The following is a 20,374-nucleotide window of genomic DNA, read 5'->3' on the forward strand; positions in this document are numbered from 1 at the left end:
GAGTAGAGGCAAACCTCCTCCTTGCCCACCTTACCTCCCTACATGACTCTCTACAGCAGGTATGAACCTCTCATATGGAAGGCCAGACAATCTGTCCATCTACACCAAGAGGTGCTGCCATGGCTGTGGCAGCCCCAGACCATGTCCATCTCACCGAGAAAGATGGGTTAGAGTTGTAGTGGACTCCTTTCTGAGAGTCCAACATGCCACTTCTTAGGAAGTCTGCTGCCTCCCCTGGGGCACAAGTTAAGCCACAGCACTAGGAGACTTCCCAGCCGGGTTCAGCTTCAGACTGTTATCCATTGCTGCTCTTCCATTGTGGATGGCAATGAACTGCAACACATAGTCCAAGGGCAATCAAAGGACACTTCAGGGCCTGGGGATGGTTGGTAATGGATTCTAGAACACAGGTTCTTTCTCTGTTTCTTCCAGTTGTGGGCAGTGACATTGAAGAGATAGACTCAGTCTCTTGGTGGCTGATGTCACTGCCACAATTTCAGGTTTTTTTATTATGTTTTTAACAAGGCATGCTGCTCTTAGACGGGATTAACCTTTCCCAAAGGGGAAGGGGATCTTTGCTCAGAGCTTGTTCACTGACAGCTGTAAACCAGACTTGGAGGGGGACATAGATGATATCAGGCTAGCTTGTGACAAGCTATGGGACATTGCAAGGTTAGGGGGTGGAAGTGAGGGTTCTTGGCCTGTTGTTCAATGTGCTAAGTGTACTGAAGTTTAGGTAGGTGAACCAGGGAGCCAAAAGGGAACCTCACGTCCTCCACCACTTTGTGATGTGTGTGCCCAATCATCATCAGTCTAACTGCATCATCCTGAGTGGGGGCTGACCTGCAGGATAGATTTGAGCCGGGACCACGTGTCCACACCCCTCTCTGTGCCAGGCTGTCGGAGATGAGCATTAAAAGCTTGGTTTTGATTGCACAGGTAACACCAAGTAGCAAGCTCAGAGTTGCTTCACAGGGCACAAGAACTCAGGAACCTGTGACTTGGCCATGAGCACCACTGCCAGGGATAGAGTAAAGGTGTGCCAGCCAGCCAGAGGCCCTGTACTAGCAGCTTGGAGATAAAAGGGATCCTGGCTACCACAACCTCCCCAGCTCTGCACATAGGACACCCTGCAGGGGATGATGGGCTGCCTGCTCCCAAGCAGCATAGTTATGACTGGGCTGGACCATATTGATTTTGGATGTGCTGGGAGAAAGGTTCAGGCACCATCCTCTATTCCTCTAGCAAAACATCTCCATCAGCAGGAGGAAGAGCAAGAGCATCAGCCTACACTAGCATAAATCCTGCAGATTTGAAATAAAAAGATGCACAAAGAAGTTAAAAACTGCAAACCTGCTGGAGGCAGGTAGAGTGTTAGCTAGTCAAAGAGCATTGTAATGCTGAGCACACAGGTCTGGTCAGGGGAGCCCCTTCCAACTCCCTCAAACACAGGAGTTTCCAGGGGTGATAGTTCAGGAGGAGTCATCTGACAGAACTTTCTCACACAAGCATGCTTCAAAGCTCAGCATTTCCTTTGCTCTGCAGGCCACAGAGGCACAAGTCAGTTTAGGACATGTGCCTCCTGTGGAGTTTCTCAGAGGGCTGCTCACCCACCAAGAGGCCAGGACTGGGAGGAAATATGGCCACACAGGCTGCCTTGCAAACTAACCTAGTGTTCATCTTTGCAGATGTATGAAACAACCATCCCAGAGCACCTACAACCCAGTGAGGAACTGCAAGGGCTACTGCATGGAGCAGCCATCTGTGGGCAGAAAGTCGTACACATACAAGGCCACCGACTTGGACAGGTAGGTCATGGTGCCAAAACGGCCGCTCGGTGCACTGTCATACAGCAGGCTGCAGATGCCTGTCGAAGGATCCCTCTCCAGCATATGCTCATCAGCGCCCAGGGCTTTCTGGATTTTGTACAGGGAAGCAGAAAGGCATCATTAGGAATAAAAGCAATCCCTTTATCAGCTTCCATCCCAAGCAACCTCTGTTGCACTCAGTGTGACACACTGATGATGAGGAGTGGGAGGAAACACTACAGCTTGGCTGTGCCCCATTAACACAATGGGGACAACAGGCAGGGCTCTCCAAGTGGGTGAGCCCTGCACAGCTATGGGGAATGTAGCCAGCAGCCTTGGGTGAGCCCTGACCCATACCTGCTCCTCATAGAAGAGGTCATTTGCTATGTGCAAGATCTTTTCCACAGCTATGATGCCACCAATGGTGTGCACCTCCATGTCCACTAGCATGGTGAGCACTAAGATTGCTTCCACCAGCAGCTGCCTGTACTCTGGCTGGGGTACACGGTTGAGGACAGACTCCACATGCACAGCAAACTTCATTTCCCCTGGGGTCATCTGTGAGGAGGTAGAAAGAAATGTACCTAGAGCACTGTATCGCCTGCCCAATTCCTGATCCATGCCGGGCAATCACCCAGGGTAACCAGCACACAACAACCCATGTGCTCCATTCCCCATTCACGTGAACCTCCTACCTCTCTGGTTGTTGAGGAGGGAAGAACAAAGCCCTCCACAGAGAGGCCATGGCACTGCAGAACAAGAAGCAGAGATCATGGTTATGGCTTGGCAAAGCACCATGCTAAGATACATAGGTCCAGCCTACAAACTTGCTCCCACTTCAGCACCAACACATGCTGCCCATACACCCCAGCTACACCTCCTGATTCCATATAGCATCACTCCTTTCCCATCAGTTCAGCATCAGCCAGAGCCCCTTGCATGGGGCTCTGCTCCCTGGCTCACCATACTGAGGATGGGCTATGCCCAGAGCACCTTCAGCTGTGGTTCTAGCCATGCCCTTGTCTGCCTGATGCATGAAGCACCTGAGCAGACCTCAGCTCCCCACTGCAAGATGCAGGCTGAGACAGGTCCTACAGACTACAAGGCAAGTGCACATCTTGCACAGCTTTCCAAGGTCAGCTGCAGGCCTTGTCTATGAATCAGCCCTGAGTATCTAAGTCCCCCTGGCAAGGCTAGTGCCTGGGACTAGAGGCTCACATGAATGGAGAGGCACCAGCTGATGTCTAACTCACCTTTTGCAGGATCTTCCAGACCTTCTGGTAGAAGCCCACAGGGACACGGTTAAGGGCCCCATCCAACCGGCGCCTCCGCTGCCACTGGCCCTGTCGGCTGTCCTTACTGCCCTGGTCTTCTAGCATGCTTGAAAAGGAGTCCTTGCCCAGCAACTCTGTGTGCCCAGCAGACTGAGCAGACAAAACAAGAACCACAGAGACTGCTGCAAAGTTAAATATCCCACAGGAATACACCCTACTGCTGCTCAAGAGTTTGTGGTTTCCAAGACAGAGCTGCCACCCCCTGCCCCCAGCGAAGCCCACTTTACAGCCCCAGCTCCCTGTAGCACCCCCCAGAGCACAGCTCCCTCCTGCAGCCACAAACAGGACAGACCCCATGTGCAGCCAACAAACACAGGTTACCAGAGAGGACTTGAGGTCGGTGTCCCCGGACTGCAAACTGAGGGGCTGAAGGAGAAAGGAAGAGATGGAAATGAGACCATGCCAGAGCAGGGCAGCAATCACAGCAAACAGAGAAGCAGCAGCACAGATCAGAGTCAGATCACAGGGCAGTTATCCCAGGGTGAGGGTTGGCTGGAGACAGAGGGAGTTTGTAAAGGAAAGCCGCAGAGGGCTGCACATGCCAGGGCTGCAGCAGCAGTGGGTTTGTGCTGGCCTGAACACAGAAATAGGACTGTTACTGCTCTGCTAGTATGGGCAGGGATTCAGTCCCGAGCAGACAGGAGGATCAGTAGGAAGGTCACTGCCCACAGACAACCCTCTGTGATGTCAGGTTTCATACTACAGCAAGTTGGCCCTAACTCTGCTGCATCAGCCTGGTCCCAGCAAGCTCTGTCCCTTTGATGACAAGACACCCTGTAGAGCTCAGCAGTCTCCTGGACACAGCACAAGAGGAGGTCCTTAGCATTTGTAGCTGACCAGAGGCCTCTTTCCCCAGAGAAGAAATAGCTGAGGAGGCTGCAGGCAGGATCCAGTGAACTGTCCAGCAGAGTCACTACTGGTCATGGCACTGGCAGCATCATGCCATCCTGCTCAGCAGATTTTGTGGGTATAATGAAATGTATTTGAGCACAGCTCCCAGCTGGCTGTAATGGCAGTCTCTTAGAGGGGAAGCCAACTCATTGCTGCAGCAGCTGAGAGAAGCTCATTGACTTGTGCATGCAGGGAAGATACCCTTTTGCATGGCATGAGGGGCAAAAGCTGAAGCTGCAGGACCCAGGAGGCTTCACCTTACTCCCAGGCAGAGACTGCCTACGTTTATCCAACTGCTGCAAGAGAAGAAGGAAATGAAGATTCTGCTGATGGAAGATGCCCACCAAGATACTAGCCACTCCTGGGACACCACATAGTCCTCCCCACCCCTGCACTCTCTCAAGCAACCGTGTGCTCCCCCTCAACTGCCAACGCAACCCCTACCCACTACCAGATTCACCCCAACTTTCCCCCTGGGGCAGGACTGGAGACAAAATTAGCTCCTGGAAGCATCTGTGTCTCTCACTCTTCCATCAGTACTGCCTGGTTTGTAGATGGTTTTCACCCACAACACCTGTCCTGAGAGGCCTGCACCACCTGCCCTCACCTGTTTGATTTCGCTTTTCAGTCTGATGAGACCAGAGCGCTCAGGCCGGGTGGTCCCGAGAGCTCCCATGTCACAGATGGAGACAGCAGGGGTGAGTGACGAGCCCACTGAACGCACTGGTGGGGAAGAGAGGTCTAGAGTGGGCAACATTGCTTCAAGGCATGACCATCCCACATTGCTGCCTGGGCACTGGTACCTCTGCATGACCTTGCCCTCTAACGTGATAGAGAACCATCAGAGATAACATCAGAGATCCATGAGCACAGTACAGAACTGTTTCAATTCAGACTCAACCACTTAAGTGCCAACCTAAGCAAAACTCAAATAGCCAAGAGATTTGGGCTTGATCCCAGAAATCACTCCACACTGTCGTTATGAAGTGCAGAGCTTCCTGCTGGACCCCTCCAGTACTGAAGCATGTGCTGAACATGGGGGAAAACAGGGACACCCCTCCCAGGTAGGAACATGTAGACCTGGCCGTGATCTGCACTCAGCTTTGCCCCAAGATGCTCTCTGCTGGGACTCACCGCTTCTTTCCACCCCAAACTCTTTGCCAGAGAGGATGTGGTAGAGGAGGCTCTTCATGTCTGATGGGCTGAGATTCATCAGGTTCTCCGTGGCTTCTCCAGCTGGAGAGAAGAGAACTGTGACTTTGTAGCCTGCCTCACAGTCCTCCTAGGACATTGCTACCCTGCATGTCATTCTGTGAGCAGGGGGAGCACTGGTACAGGAGCTCATCTTGCAAGGATATACACTATTGTATATAATTGTAGGCAATAAGTATTGCCTATAACGTGGACTCTTGCCATGCCAGCCCAACACATGCTGGGATGGAGATTGCAGTGCAATCACTTGTTTGTGCTACTCAAGAACACGTCCAGCTGCAGACACTGGCACTTCCATGCAGGGTCTTGTCTTAGCCTGAGCTGCTCACTTTTAAGAGTACTCCTTTCTGGCTGACAGAGCCCCAGGCATCACAGCACCTACCCCAGCTAGGGTGCTGTCCCTACCCCATGTACCTGAACAATGCAGGGAGTGTGCCAGCTCTGTTGCCATCACTTGGATGATGAGCCCAATGCGGATGCGGAACATCTCAGCAAACAGTGTAGGCTGTGTGCGTATGTACATGGCCAAGTACACCATGATCTCCTGGAGTGGCAAAGGCAGATCACCTCACTGCTGCTCACCAGGGCAGACACACAGCTGTGAGGTCCCCTGGCACCCTGGTCCCTCACCTGGGTGAGGATGGACACACTAAGGTTCTTCTCACTGGCTTCATCAATAAGACGAACGAGTTCCTCATAGGGGATCGGGCTGGGGCATGGATAAACAGCAGAGAAGGTGAGAAGCAGCAGAGCAAACCCTGCATACCCCTAGTCTATACAGCCCCAAGAGGAGAGATACAAGCTTGGGACAGCCACCCAGGACACTCCTGCCCTCCAGAGCAGCAGACTCACATCCAGACCCAGCCCAGCATGCTTGGGGAGAGGGAGGTGCCACACTCACGTGGAGATTGTCTTCTCACGTGGTTCAGGGGGCAGCCCCACTGTCAAATGTTTCTGGTGAGACAGGAGGTCAGTACAGGCCTGGGGACAGAAAGGCAGCTGCTGTCAACAGCTGAGGGTTTGGGAGCTCAGCACAAGGCAGAGGGAGAGAGAGCTGATGCAGCCATGGTTCACCTGCTCACTCTGCTGCCTCCTCCCTGACAGACCTCAGCCTGCTGGAGGCTGGCTGTACAGCTGTTACCTCATCCAGAGCTTCAACTTTCTTCTTGAGGATGCCAGAGATGTAGCGGATCAGAGCCCACTGGCGTGTTTCCCCCACCCGCACATACAGCTCCGTGAGGAGCTCCTTGACGGTGGGGCCAGGCTCACTATCAAGCCCCGTGTGCCACTCAGGTCCCCTGTGAAGGTCAAGGAGGTGCTGCGTTATATCCAGCAACTTGCCTGTCGCCCCCTGGCAGGCTCCCTGGGCTGTGCCAAACCCCTCAGTGCACAGTGAGCCCTCAGGACACAGAGATCATCCTACTTGAGAATGTGGAGCATATAAAGGATGTCTGCTTGCTCCTGCAGTGTGGGGCAGATGCACAGCTGGTTCACCAGTGCTTTGCAGTCAACACTGCCATCCTCATCACGTGGCAAGTTCACCTCTGCGTAGGGTGCATGGCTCTGGGGGAAGGGAGACCCATGCTGCCGATTAGCACCACGAGCACCCTGCACCAAATGGACCCATGCATATTCCCCCTCATCAAACAATAAGACTTCTGCTTGCAATCCTGCAAGGACACTCTGGCTGTAGCTGAAAGATAGTTCAGTCTGGGAGAGACAAAGCTCACCTTGCCATCCAAGTCATGCTGATGGGGTGAACTCAGCAGCTTGACCGACTGCTGCGATGCCTGGAAGATCCTGCTGGGGACATACATCCCAACATCTAAAAAAAACCCACAGGTTGGTAGAGACATGTCCAGCCCCAGTCACCACTACTGTGCCCCAAACTACCTCAGACACTCTGACACTGCTGCCCCAACAGTCCTTGCAGAGAAGTTGGCTATGGGAGAAGCAGCCCCTGTCCACCAATTCAGAGGAACACTGCAGAGAGCTGCCATCATTTACTGAGTTTCCATGGGGCTGCACAGGAACCAACTCCAAGATACTCCATAGCCAGGACTAACATGATGGACATAAAGTGCCTTTGCCCGGGTAAAGGCTTAGTTTCACTGAAATCCATGGGAAGCCCAGCATCATACAGCTGTGAAAATATGTGAAAGCTCCCAAGGCACTTAAAGGGAAGTGTATGGAGTGTGTTGGAGTTACTCACTCTGGACATGCAGGTCCTTGGCCTTGGATGCCAGGGACATGAGGTCACGGGTGGTGTGGACAGCAGCCCTGAAGCGGCTCAGCCCTCCCCGCTGGGTGGTGGGAGGCAGATTTGACTGGGGAGCAGTGCGCTGCAGCAGGTGATCCAGATACTGAGCAACCTCATCGTCGGTGTCCTCTGGAAGGGAAGGCAGCAGAGCAAGGTTCAGTCATTTTGAGCTGTGGCACCCAAAGGCCCAGAGAGCTCCCACCTGTGCCTCAGCAGGGACACGGCTTTGCTGGCTGCATGAAGTGACAATGTAGGGCCAGTGCTGGCGGCCAGGTGGACTAATGGACAGTGCCAGCAGCCAGGAACACAAAGCAACCCTGCATGATTGCTGCCTGGGACACTGCCTGCCCCAAACTGAGGCTCCATCCGTGTCCCACCATGACAAAGGAAGCAGTGGGGCTGCAGTATGTCTCTGATTCAAGACTGTGCAAGGGCAGGAGTGTCCCATTCAAACCCTGCAAGAAAACCCTCACACTCCTCACCAGGGAAGAAGCGGGGAGGTACAGTCAGAGGCAGCTTGTCCAAGCAGAGACCACTTACAAGCACTCTGGAACAGGAAGGGCATCTTCCAAGCAGGACTCCAGCAAGGAAGCAAGGCAAGGTGGGTTTTGCAACAGTTATTTGATAAGTTGAGAGTTACAGGAAGTGTTATGGTTGCTGCCTTGCTTTTTCACCAGCTTCAAGCAGCTCCCAACACCACATCAGGAGTACCAGAGGCACCATACACTAACAGCAGCATGGAAGAGGGTGCTCAGAGGCCAGGTCTCTGCTCAGTCAGGAGGTAAAAGTGAGGGGGTGCCCCTGGGGAGGAACTGCCCCAGATAAAACACAGATGTCAATGCACTTACAGTGTGCTAGAGCAAAGCTATGCTGCTCTCCGGCTGGCAAACTCAGAGGTGTGTTGACCCCAGGACATGAGATGCTGACTGCACCTGAAGCAGCATGGCATCCCCTTTCCACCCCTCGACAGAATGCCTCATGACAGTGCCTGAAGGCTAAGCCGGAAAAATCCTCTAAGCACCACCCTTGAGAACATTCACCTTGAGAGCATTCACCAGCATCTGACCACAGGAAAACTGTAAAATTTAGCATCTTTGAGATGCTGTTGAAAGGCCAGTCAGATCCTCTCACTTGGAGCTGAGAGGCGAAGCAGACACCTTGGACAAACCCCGATGCAGCCTGTAAGAAGGCTGGAAGTAAAGTGACAGAAGGGCAAGAAAAATGAGCATTCAGAGTACCAGCAGAGCTGCAGAGGTAAAACAGATAGTGGGAAGTCTGATGATGACCAGTGCTAGGTCACACAGGAGATGTCCCCAGGCCTGCTTGGAAGGGAACTGCAAAACCTGCACCCTGCCACGGTCCCATCACAAGGGGTGGGTCCCTCATGCTGCAGTGGGCTAAGGAGCAGAAAGGCTTCAATTTGGCACTTATTGGAGCAGTTCTGCCCAAAGTAGGAGCAAAGGCTTTGGGAAAAAAACAGAGATTAGGGACACAGTGGCTCTTCCCCACCACCTTGGTCACTGTGCTATCACCTTCTGCACTGCCATTTATGCATCAAAGATCCTCAGCCACATGTTCCAGGTGGAGGCCAGCTGCCAACCTTGTATCTCTTCTCCACACAGCAGCTTATGAAGGTCAGAGCTGCTCATTCCAGACAAGGCCAACAGAGGGCCAGATGGGGACATGAGGAAAACCCAAGCACATGAAGAAAACACAGCAGTGTATGCTGGCAAGGAGGTTGGGTGTTATGGTTGCAAGGGTGAGTTAGGCATTTGCCACCCCACAGCAATGACTAGCCTGTTCTCCCTTACCATCCTCTGCTACCTGCAAGCCATGCAGCCACTCCTCGGCATCTAGCTTCTCAAAGCTGTCACTGCTGAGCCTGTAACTCTTGGCAAAGACCTTACCCTCTGGCCCAGGGTCCATAAAGCTGAGGTGCGTTCGGCATGACGTTGTTAGGAACTCCGACAATTTACCAGTCTGAATTCTGGGCAAGAGATAGGAAGGTCATATGGAGAGGAAAGGGGAGGTGAGACCCTTCACTTTACCTCCTGGTTCCAGGGCAGGCCCATTAATGGAGAAGGGCATGTTCACCAGAACCATACACACACCGGTGCCTACTTTAGCTGCCTGCAACTCTTTCAGCCATGGGTGGGCATGGAAGGGCCACCCAAAAGCTATTAGAGGAATCCTGCAGCCATGGGTCTGATGACATGAAGAGCCATATTCTCTCTTTCATCTCTTCTGCTCGGACTGTAGCCCCAGGGCATGCTAATAGCCAAGCACATCCCAATATATCCTCCTCAGCTTGCTCCCCCACAGCCTATGCTCTGCCCAGCAGGTATCCTCATACCCAGGCTCTTGGAAGCCACGAGCCCTCTCCCTCCAACACTGCAGGAAGCTGCACTCACCTTGCACCACCGAAATACCCATCCTGCAGCTTCTGCAGCATCGCCAACACCGTAGGATGAACACTGCTGCTGGTTTCATCTGGGTAGAAGATGCACAGGCAGTCAGGCTCTCACACTCAAACTCATTCCCAGAAAGTAACCCAGGACCAGACAGCCAAAGCACCATGGCCAGACCCTTATTTTGAGGTACATGGTCAGACTGTGGTACCAAAAGCACCACCCAAAAAGGGAAATTCTGCAAGAAAAACCATGCCAGGATGCACTCCAGGCTCCTTGGATTTCATCTTGGGCAGAAGCAGACAATACTGGACAGGAGCACCTAACAACCCCCTGCTCTGTCTCTGCCTTTGATATGAGGGAGCAGAGGACAGGGAGGCTGCTGTTGAGGGCAAGAGGCACCACAGCAAAAGGCACACCTGAGAAATTAAGGGGATTTCAAGTACACAAGGAGAGACAGAAAGACCTTAAAGCAGAACAAAGTCCCCTTCCTGCACCAGGCTCACAGGGAAGCTGTGAGCTGCTGCAGGCAAGCCAGTCCTACTCAGTGCCTTTGCTCCTTCTGGTTTACTGTTTTCCCCTCTCTGTTGACTAGGAAAGCCTTTAGCAGGTGCTCAGTCTTAGGGAAGAGTAAAGACACAGAAAGAGCACCAAGAACACTTCTATAGGGAAATTGCTTTTTTGGTCTGGCTCCCAAAAGGCCTTCCCACAAGCCTATTTGCCTGGAGCCTGAATACATCTGTGCCAGCAAACAGCCCTTGAGCTGCAGGCACTAGTACCTGACAGGAAACCTTGTTAGCTGCCAGGCCAGGTGTCCACTCAGCATGGCTCCTCTGAGCAGTAAGCTCTTCACAGGACACTACTGGTTACCTCAGCCTCACCACATCCCTGCTACTGAGATGGTCACGCATGTCCCCATCCCATTCCTCACGCAGAGCTATTTTCCAGGGCTGCTCTAGCCAAATGCCTTGCAAGGCTAGAGTATCTATACCAAGCATGGTGTGGGAGACGAGGAAGGTGATGGTTGGTCGCCCAGTCATCCTCCAGCGGCTGCACAGGTAGGAGAGGTCTGTCCTCAGCATCTCCACAATCATCTTGTTGTCAAGAGCCAGGTAGAACTGCTGCTGGTCTATGAACTGTGAGGACAGCAAGAGACATGATCAGCCCTTCATACAGTCACCACGGCCTTATGGTGCCACTCATGCCTTCCCACAGGCACGCAGTCAAGCTAGCCATGCTGTGCACTGAGGGCATGCACCTTTGCAGTCACAGCTTAGCAGGTGCTAGTACAGCCTAGCAAAGGCCCCCTCAACCCCCAGGGCAGCTACTGGCCACTAACAATGAGGATGTAACTAATGCTACAGCTCAGCAGCAGCAGCATCCAGCCCCACACAGCAAGTCCATGTTGTGCCTATTCCAAGCCAACATGCACTCTCCATCATACTAGGCTTGCAACACTGCTTGTCCCCTGGACACGCATCCCTGGCCTGCCATCAGCCTCCCTCTGGTGTCCTTGTCAGGGTAAGCACAGATTTTCATCCAATACTGATCATTAAAAGGCTCAAACTGTCCCAACATCCATACAGCCAGGACCACCAACTGTGCTGCCTCATGCCACAGAGCTGGATTACTCCACACTCCCAGGCTGTTTAGATAGTGTTTAGATAACCACATCTTGGAATAACTTGAGTACCCAGCCACTGAAGAAACTTCCTGCCCAGTTTCATATCACAAAATAGACAGCAATGAGCCTGTGCAATGTCACTCACCTGCGGGGTAAAGGTAAAGATATTCTTCCTGATTTTGTAGAGCTTGGAGGTCCCAAGGACACCCATGTGCCGGTAGGGCCGTCCAGTAAGGCACATCTGCTTGTTGCGGCCTGGGAGAGCAGGAAGATGAGTTTTTAGTACAGGCCTCCTCATGAAAGGGGCTGCAGCAGCAAGCAGTGCCAAGCCTCTTGCTACCAGCCAGAAGGGAAATGCTGGTTTGTAGCTGGAATATCCCAGAACCCTGTGTCAAGCTGGTACAGCTCTAAGAGACAGTAATTATCTGTCCCCAGACCTGCCCAGAGGGGTATAGGCATGCTGAAACAGCAATACACAGCCTGTCCTGACTTCTGCAGTGTCACACTTCTTGGTCTTTGGGCATGTCAGAAGCTGGAGCAGGGCAGAGGGGTACCCCTCTGCATAGGGCTGCCCCCCTAAGTTGACAGCTCTGTCAGCATTCCAATTGTTCCTGGATTACTCCCAAAGCCCAGGATGGTGCAGCAACAGCATCATCCCTTGTTTGTCACTTCTGGCAGCCACCAAGCTGCTCTCCCTGCCCATGTCACACTTGGCCTTTTGGGAGCCTAAATTAGCTATCAAATTAAATCACAGCAGATCAAATGTCTCCTTTGGCCCAGGCTAAATCTCTGACTCCTGCAAAACAAACTCCATGCCTGAGGAGTTTCAGCATCAAGGAGCAAGCATGCAGAGGTGAGCACATCCTCCCTTCACACTCAGCCCTGCCCACCCACCAGCAACAGGCCTATTGCCTAAGCTCTGGGCTCTCCCAGGGATGGCTAGACGACCCTTCCTGGGGTCTGGGTAGCCTCCCCCAACCAGATCTGCGTACAGGAACAGGAACAGAAGACAACTCCTGCCCACACCAGGTTCAACCTATAGGGATCAGAGTCTCTGTCTGTTCCTGGACTGACTGTGCAACTGCAAACCAAAACTCTATCCCCTATCAGAATCACACTGAACAGCACTGTCTGCCACCTTGTTCCCCTTGGCCATCAGTGGCTTTATCCCCACTGCCATCAGTGGCAGCAGAATCCTCATCAGCCAAGCAGAGAGCAGGACACAAGCGTCTATGAGCAGGAGTGCCAGGGGTAGGACAGACCCTTCTGCACCCCTTTTGCTGCAGGAGCAGAGAGTCTAGCTCACCCAGCCGGGCATAGATGTGGCTGAGGATGCGAGCAGGCTGCACTCTGATGGGGTAGACATCTGCCACAGTCTCCACATCAACGCCCTCCTTCTGCAGGACTGCCTTGATCTCCTCTGTTTCAGCCAGGATACACACTGAGGACAGAAGACAGTCTCAGTGCAAGAGGCACAAGGGTGTGACAACACTGCCCCGTGCTTCTGGGGACACACACAAGGCACCACACCACAGAGAGGAAGCTGTCTGGGGCCCCTTGGGAACCAGTTCCCACTGCAGATGTCTGCTTTGCCCCTCCTAACACTTTATACACACAAGTCTTCCTCACAAGTGGCAGGAAGACAGTTTTCAACCTCTCTGCAGAGGAGGCTTCAGCAGATGGTGGTTTTGTGCGTCAACACAGGATTAAATGGAAGAACTTGCACCCTGTCTTCCACCCACCTTGCCAGGGCTGAGACTGGCAGCAAGCAGAGCCACCCCAGAGCAGAGCCACCCCAGAACCACCTCTGTGAATTCTGCACAGCTGGAGTCCCCCCCAAACCTGCCAGGCTCAGGGGTTTGGGACTGGTTCCTTTCCCTCACCTTGGACCACCACATCAGGTTTAGGGACAGTTGCAAAACGGCGGTTGAGGGGATCTATTTCACCGGGAGCTAGAAACCCCTGCAGAAAAAAAGGTATAAAGAAATTTAACATTTTATGGGTAGGGTAGAATGGGTGATGCCTACAGACAACCCACCTTTAAGAGATCCTGGGATATGGAGGTGACAACTTCCCCATGGCAGCTGGCAGCATTTGTGCCTTCTCAGCTCAGAGCATGGTCCCACAGCCCTCCCCAGCACCCAGGATGACCCTACCTCAGCCATCAGACAACCCAGGATGTAGAGGGACTGTCCCCACATGTGCGGCAGCTTGCCCATGGGTATCCTGTCCACAGTGTGTGGATTCCTGTATTCTTCATCCACCTGGAAGATAAGCCAGGAGGTCAAGAAGGGATCCATAGACACAGGATGCTGAAGGAAGCATCCTCACTGTATCTTGCAGTCCAGCAGTTCAAGGCTTAAAACAAGGCCTGACAACAGAGGGTCACAGAGGGTCCAAAAGAGCCTGATTACATTCCTCCTCTCTTATGATTGCCCCAGGCATCCATGTCAGACAACAAAGCAGCTGCTCAGACCGTGTTTGGTTTCTCAGCTTGGGCCATCCCACTGAAGGACTGACATACCCTAGGAGAACCCACAGATGCTTTCTGATACTGTTGAGAAGCGCATCTCTCCTGGATGACCTGGGCATCAGGAGGCCACTGCTCTCAGCCCAGGCCCACACAAATCCCCTCACCACTTAACTGGAGCTCAACATCACCTACTCAGCCCAGGTCTGCTTGTCCTGAGCTCTCGGAGCACTCAGTCTCTGAGCAAGCAGACTATCAAAAAAGAATTCTCGTGTGTGTGGGAGGAAGAAATGCTTTAAGAGAAGAAACCAAATTTTTATCCAACATTTTCATAACAGCTCCAAGCCATCCGTTTTATACATGAGGTTTCCATCCACTACTTGTGCCCCTTCACTAACAATCTGGCTTAATAAACACTTAAAACTTAGTTATCTGGTAATGAGACCAGGAGTCTCAGAGCATGATCCTTGTGGGTCCCTTTCAACTCAGAATATCCTGTGATTCTGTCAGACACTCCTGCTTTCCGCCATAGCTCAGGATCACTCACCTTATCTGGTGGGACACTGTACAGCTCTGGCAGAAGGTGTACCCCATTCTTCCCCTTGATGAGAACCCCCTCAAGGGCTTCCCGGTACTCCTGCGCCTGAGAAGAAACAAAAGAGAATCTGCTGCTGGTGATGGCTCCCTGCATCTTTTCTCTGCACAAGTTTCCCGCCAGGGACTTTTTTCCACTAGCCCAGCAGGTCTTGCCTCTCTTACCTGCTCCATGTTTCCACTGAAAATCCCATCAATCATCAAGTATGCCCAGAAGAGAGGCCACTCACACTCAATGTTCTCAAACAGCTTCAGCTCAGCAGGTTCGTAGTAGAGGCGTTTGGGGTCCTGTAAGTGACATCAAGGCAGGTGGTACGTAACAGGATCCCCTCAAACTGACAGGACTTCTACCCCTCCTGAGATCCCAACCTCAAATGTCCTCTCACCACTCCTCTGCAGATGGCCAAGAGAGAGCTGAAAGGCAGTTTAACCTCCAGCCTCTGTTTTCTCCATTGAACTACGCCTTCCTGAGCCCCCTGCACTGATAATGGAGAGACTTACACTTCCTGGGGTCTATCTGGTCCCTAGAAGAGCACCCCAGAGCCCCCGGATGTTGTGCTGTTGTACAGCAAGAGTATAACATCCCCTGTGCCATGCTGGGTCCCCTTTGCCTTGCCGGCTCTGCATGAGCCTCTCAGTATCTGTCTCCTCCAGCATCATCAAGCTGGCCCAGCCAGGTGAGAAGGCTTGGGCTGGTTACACAGAGCCAGAGAGGTTCCTCCAGGGCCCTCCTGCCATGTTGTTCCACTGTGAGCCCAACATAAGGGAAGTTGTCAGGATGAAGAGCTGCCTGCACAGAGTCCTCCCACCACAGCTCTGTGTGGTGTAGTGCCCTTTCTTTGATCCTCCCTGCTAACTGCTCTGTCTGCTGCAGAGGAGGGAGAATGCTGGCCTTAGCAGACTCTTCAGGCAGAGAGAACAGAAGGAGCAGATGTCCTCTACCTGCACTCAAGCCATAAGCTTCCAAAATCCCATCAAACTCTAGCTGGCTGCATACTTCTGCAGGCACCGCTGCTCTTTCCATGCCTCACAGCTCCCCAGAAGTAAGTAATCCACAACTCTGCATGTGATCAAAGCTCACAAGCACTAGGAACATTGGATTGGAGATGCTGCTGTTTCTCTCTGGCTCTGGATAGGGGCAGCCACACATGCTGCCTATTATGGGCAGGTCTGCAGAGGTGCCACAAAGAAGAAGCATTCAGAGGTACTCATGACCAAAGGTCACAGGGCCAGCAGCTGGTGATGACCTAAGAGCCTTTGACTATAATTTAGTTCCTAATTCAGTGGTTAACAAATGAGACTGTTGCTTGTAAAATTTTCTTGTTTTCTCTCCTCAAAGCAGCAAACTCTCCACTTGCTCCCAGAGCCATTCTGGCAGTACCCAAGCTGACTGATGGTCTAGGAGAGACAGAAGCAGCTTTGTGACCTCCAAAGATACCATAGGTGAGGCCATTAGGTAGCGACTCTGCAGCCACCTCCCCAGGCCTCCAGCCCTTACTCAGGGCTGGTGCAGCCCTGGGAGAGCTCACCTCAGCAGGGCCCCCATGCTGAGCACTGGTCCTATCTCCCAGCCTAAGAAAGACACACCACCGGGTCCCAGGAAGCAGGCAGAGCCAGCCTCTGGCCATCTGCTATGGGCATGGGTGGGACGTACCACCTCTCCAATGAGCTCTGGCATTTTGGGGAGCCTTGCCCAGACCCACGACACTGCGTGGGGCTACTCAGGGCTCTTGTCTTCCCAGTGCTCTCCAACACAGCCTTTGTGCTGCATCCAGGTGGGCTGCTGCTTGGCAGTCAGGTCCTGCCAGGTAACAGGGCTGAGGACACTCACCTCTTTGGGAGTCCTGTATCCATCCCGGAGGAAGCGGCAACAGCCATAGCGCCCCTGGAAGGGAGGGAAAGATTTGCTGAGCAGGAGGCACAGTGTGAGATATCTTGTACCTCCAGTGCAGAAGCAGGGGCAGGGTACACCCCCTCCCTCACTCACCCAGCACTCATGTACCACAATCACAGCCCAGGACTGCAGCATACAGGGCTGCTTCTATGCACACGTCTGCCACAGGTCATGGAGAGGGGGAGAGGACATGCCCCAGGCAACCCCCCACAGAACATGTTTTTAGGAAAAATAGGGCTATAGCAGTTTAGACTGCAGCTGTCTCCTGGGAACAGTGAGACAAGGGCAGAGATGCTCACCTGCAGCTTGGTGATAATCTCCTGCTTGGTGATTTCCACCAGCTCCCTGTCCTCCACAGCAAATGCCGGATAGGAGATGACAGAGAGCACACTGGCATCCACCTCCTTGGATGTGGAGGCCCTGGGCAGCATTGAGTGGAGGATGGACTGGGCAAAGGGGAAGGAGAGGTGGTTAGGCTGTCAGGCATCATTCACACTGCAAATCCAACAGATCAGATCCTCTTGCAACAGCATAACACCTGAATGGGTCTCACCTGGCAGTGCTGCACTTCATCTGACAGCACCCGTATCACCGACTCTGGGCCCCCCTTGGCTCCAAAGAGATCCAGCTCGTCCAGTGCCTCCAGGGCAGCCTGCAAGCAGGGTGAGATCCAAAGAGGCATGTCATTCACCATGCTGCTCACCTCTAATAGCTCTCACTCCATGCTAGTCCTTGTGTGTAAAGCACTGCCCAAATTTAAAAGATTTTGAACCCTGCTGTGGCTGCAGAACGTCTCTGGTCAAAAATGGACCACATCTCCAGACATCAAAAGGGCCTGCGACATTTCTGCCACACACCTGCAATTAACTTTCCGCTTACAGTTCAGGCAAAACTCAGGCTAGAAGGGCAGAGTTTTATCCCAGCGCACAAGAAAAGTCTTGCTCCCCAGGAACCTATCACTGCATGGGGCATTGAGCCTCAGCTGTTCAACGTGCCCAGCCTGCCCTGTCAAAAAGCAGCTCAGGGCCACTGGTGGTCCTCATCCCACCAGCCAGCATTTCTTCCCAGCTCACCTTGGCCATGCCAACAGAACTGGCATTCAACTCGGTGATGCCTTGGTTTGTCTTGTCTCCACGCTCCCATATGCCAAAGTCCTGTGAACCAGGCACTGCTTCAGACACCCAGAAAGCCTTTGAATCCCACCTATACATGGTGCTTCCAGAAGACGCTGATGTGGCTCGGGAGAACTCACAGCTGTCCCCAGACACCAGTCCAACATCTCCACCACTGAAGCACACCCCCCTTCCCCAGCACATGCTACCCACCGCAGTTTTGTAGGCAGCTTCAATGTAGAACACGAGGTTCTGGATAAAGTTGACTTCATCCAAGCTGTGAATTATGTGGAGGCCTAAAGTAGAGGGAAGAATTCACATTAGCCGCTTCAGCCCCACAAGCATACCCAGGATGGGGCTGCAGTAACCCAGGGACGATTCCTCCCTGCTGCATGCCTGCCCAACAGGAGCTATGTCCTAGCTGACTCCATCTCCACTCCCACCCCTCACAGCAGCATTGGGGCTTCAGACACACACGGGCTTTTGGAGAAACTGACATCAAGGGGCCCAAACCCACCTCAGGTACTGTGAGCATAAGAAAACAGTGGGGGTCACGGAAGCCATTGGAACAGCCTGGCACCCAGGAAGCTGCACCCAAACTGAGACTCTGGTGAACCTGAAGACCAGCATGCTCAAAGCTGCAATGGCAGCCCCCAGCATTACCTGAGGCCGTCATTTGTGCAAGCATGAGGAGGTAGAGGGAGGTAGCATCCATCTGTAGGTGACCCCATTCATGGTCTCCTACCACGGTGGCACAGGTCTGGGTGTTATACTTGGCATGTAGGCAGTCCCTGGTGCTCTGACTGTACTTGAAGGCCTCTACCTTGTCAACCTTGAGAAGGGCAAAGAGATGCAGGCATTCATCAAACCCTGTCTTCAGAGAGATCTGACAGCTCCCAAGCCAAGGGCTGTCCCATGCCATGAGTGGAGAACACAACGTAGTGCCTGGCAGGGCAGAAATTCCACAACCCCTGGGCTGAGCCCCATTGTGCACCAAGGCAGTGAGTGCAGGCTCACACGCTGCTGTGGCACAGGACTTTAGAAGTGGAGGGCCCACTGCTACAGCTGCACCATGCAGAGAGAAAAGGGTTACCCCAAATACCCTCAGGGAGGAGAGGTTAGAATCCTAGTGCCTGCCAGGCCATGAGACAGGGAGCAGCTGGCAAAGGCTCCATTGGCTGCCAGCCCACAGCTCTGGAACTTCAATCACACCCATGACTGATGCTCACTCAGAACTTATTTCAAGACTTGCTGGAAGGGAGCCTTCCCTCTGCTCATCAGGGAAGGCTGGGGAGGGCTGGTACAGCTAGGACGATAGCCTCTGTGGCATAGCTGGCTTTAAGGAGACCACTTGACACTCAGAGGTACTCCCCAGCCCCTACCTGTCTCATCATGCACTGGAGCAGACCCCGCATCAGCTTCACCACACTCTGCAGGAACAAGGAAATCAGGTTTGTTAATCTCCAGGAGAAGCCCTGACTCAGGATCAGCTGGCTGCTGACCTTTGTGGGGCTCAGCGTCTGTAATCAGAGCCCCTGCTCACATTTTCACAGCCCCTGGGTGACAGCAGAGGGAAGATTTCTTGGTCTGCCAGCAAGGCCAGGTTGCCATGTTATTCAGTGGGACAGAGGGCATGGCTGCAGGACATGGCTCCCTAGCCCTTGAAAAAAGGGCTGTGGCCCCAGATCACCCCAGAGCCAGAGCTTAAGACTCTCTGGTTGGGCTCCAGTGAGGTCTGGGAAGAGAAGGCTCTGACATCCATTCCTATTAGCGCCGTCTCGGGGGACAGTCGTGTCCCCTCCCTCACGGCACTGCCTTTGGGCCCCTGACCCAGCTGCGCCAAAGGCTGACCAGACCGGGGAGACGGCCGTCCTCGAGTGACACCAGCCCCGCCTCCGGCTCCTGCTCCCTCCTACCTGCTCCAGCTCGTAGGCCTTGGCCTTGTCCTCATCGCGGTCGGCATTCTTGCGGTAGGCCAGGCCAAGAGCCCATACCGCTAGGATGCTGTACACGTTGTCCCGGACCCAGGCGTCCTGGTGATCGGCGCTGGCGGGGAGCAGCCCCGTCACCGCGTCCTGCGGAGGGGATACACCGTTCACACAGAACTCCCTGGCCCAGTCGCCGGCGGGGCGCGCCGGGGTCCCAGGTCTGCTCCTCATTCCCGGGCAGGGTCTGCACCTGGTAGCGGAGGATGGTCTGCTGCACCAGGCGCCCGTAGCCGTCCAGACGCACGCCCGAGTTGCTCCGGCTCCTCATGACGGCGGCAGCAACACCGGAACCGGCACTGGCACTGGCGGGACGGCACGGCTCCGGTCAGAGCCCCCGCCCCGCCCCGCTTTGCCCCGCCCCGCCCTGCAGTGCCGCCTGCTCGCTGCCGCCGCTACGTGCCCACGCCAACGGAGCGCCACTGCGGCCCCGGAGCGGCCGCCCCACCCGCGCTGCCCTGCGCTCCTCGGCGGCGGCCTCGGCCCACGGGGCGCTCACTACCGATAGGGCAGGACCTGCCACCATGGAGGCCCTGAGGGCGGCGGGCGGTGGCGTTCGGCGCCGCCTGCCGGGCAAAGGCCGAGCAACGCTGAGTATGGCTACGCGGCTACAAGGACAGACGCACAGATACAAGGGCAGACACACGGACTGATACATGGACGGCCACACACACGGGTACACGGGTACAGGGACGCGTGGACACACGGATACCTGTGCCGGTGTGGATCGGACACGCGGACTGGTGTGTGGCGTTGGACTGCAGGGACGCACAGATGGGTTC

The 20,374-nt window shown here is 53.9% G+C and overlaps 1 protein-coding gene across 11 annotated transcripts; it reads right to left on the reverse strand.

Annotated features, from left to right (window-relative positions):
• Positions 1–467: 467 nt before the first annotated feature.
• On the reverse strand, positions 468–19,927 carry PHKA1 (phosphorylase kinase regulatory subunit alpha 1). Of its 11 annotated transcripts, none has more exons than XM_066333785.1 (33): positions 19,786–19,927; positions 19,524–19,682; positions 18,990–19,037; positions 18,271–18,439; positions 17,821–17,903; positions 17,569–17,649; positions 17,049–17,147; positions 16,795–16,941; positions 16,433–16,486; positions 14,767–14,889; positions 14,555–14,650; positions 13,694–13,801; positions 13,421–13,499; positions 12,844–12,978; positions 11,683–11,792; positions 10,905–11,049; positions 9,917–9,995; positions 9,413–9,492; positions 7,458–7,634; positions 6,976–7,070; positions 6,669–6,808; positions 6,387–6,543; positions 6,147–6,226; positions 5,876–5,954; positions 5,660–5,789; positions 5,168–5,269; positions 4,641–4,756; positions 4,291–4,329; positions 3,464–3,508; positions 3,062–3,232; positions 2,504–2,557; positions 2,166–2,366; positions 468–1,916 (listed from the first exon to the last, which is right to left on the reverse strand). In XM_066333785.1, the coding sequence occupies exons 1-33, from the start codon at positions 19,861–19,863 to the stop codon at positions 1,743–1,745; spliced, it is 3,633 nt and encodes a 1,210-aa protein (XP_066189882.1). In that variant the 5' UTR covers positions 19,864–19,927; the 3' UTR covers positions 468–1,742. The 11 variants fall into 11 exon arrangements, 9 of the variants coding, with proteins under 9 accessions (XP_066189882.1, XP_066189877.1, XP_066189883.1 ...); XM_066333780.1 differs by having other exon boundaries at positions 9,317–9,492; XM_066333786.1 differs by lacking the exon at positions 3,464–3,508.
• Positions 19,928–20,374: the final 447 nt, after the last annotated feature.

The sequence above is a fragment of the Sylvia atricapilla genome, chromosome 21 (assembly GCF_009819655.1).
Source record: "Sylvia atricapilla isolate bSylAtr1 chromosome 21, bSylAtr1.pri, whole genome shotgun sequence".
NCBI lineage: Eukaryota > Metazoa > Chordata > Aves > Passeriformes > Sylviidae > Sylvia > Sylvia atricapilla.

Bases quoted from the DNA above. Each gene is read 5' to 3' on its own strand.
- PHKA1 (XM_066333777.1), bottom strand. From the start codon at position 19,863: ATGAGGAGCCGGAGCAACTCGGGCGTGCGTCTGGACGGCTACGGGCGC. The intron at 13,500-13,693 runs GTAGGGTCATCC...TTTTTTCTGCAG, and splicing joins TGGGTTGTCTGATGGCTGAG to GGGTTTCTAGCTCCCGGTGA. The intron at 6,809-6,975 runs GTGAGCTTTGTC...CCCTTCCCCCAG, and splicing joins AGCATGACTTGGATGGCAAG to AGCCATGCACCCTACGCAGA.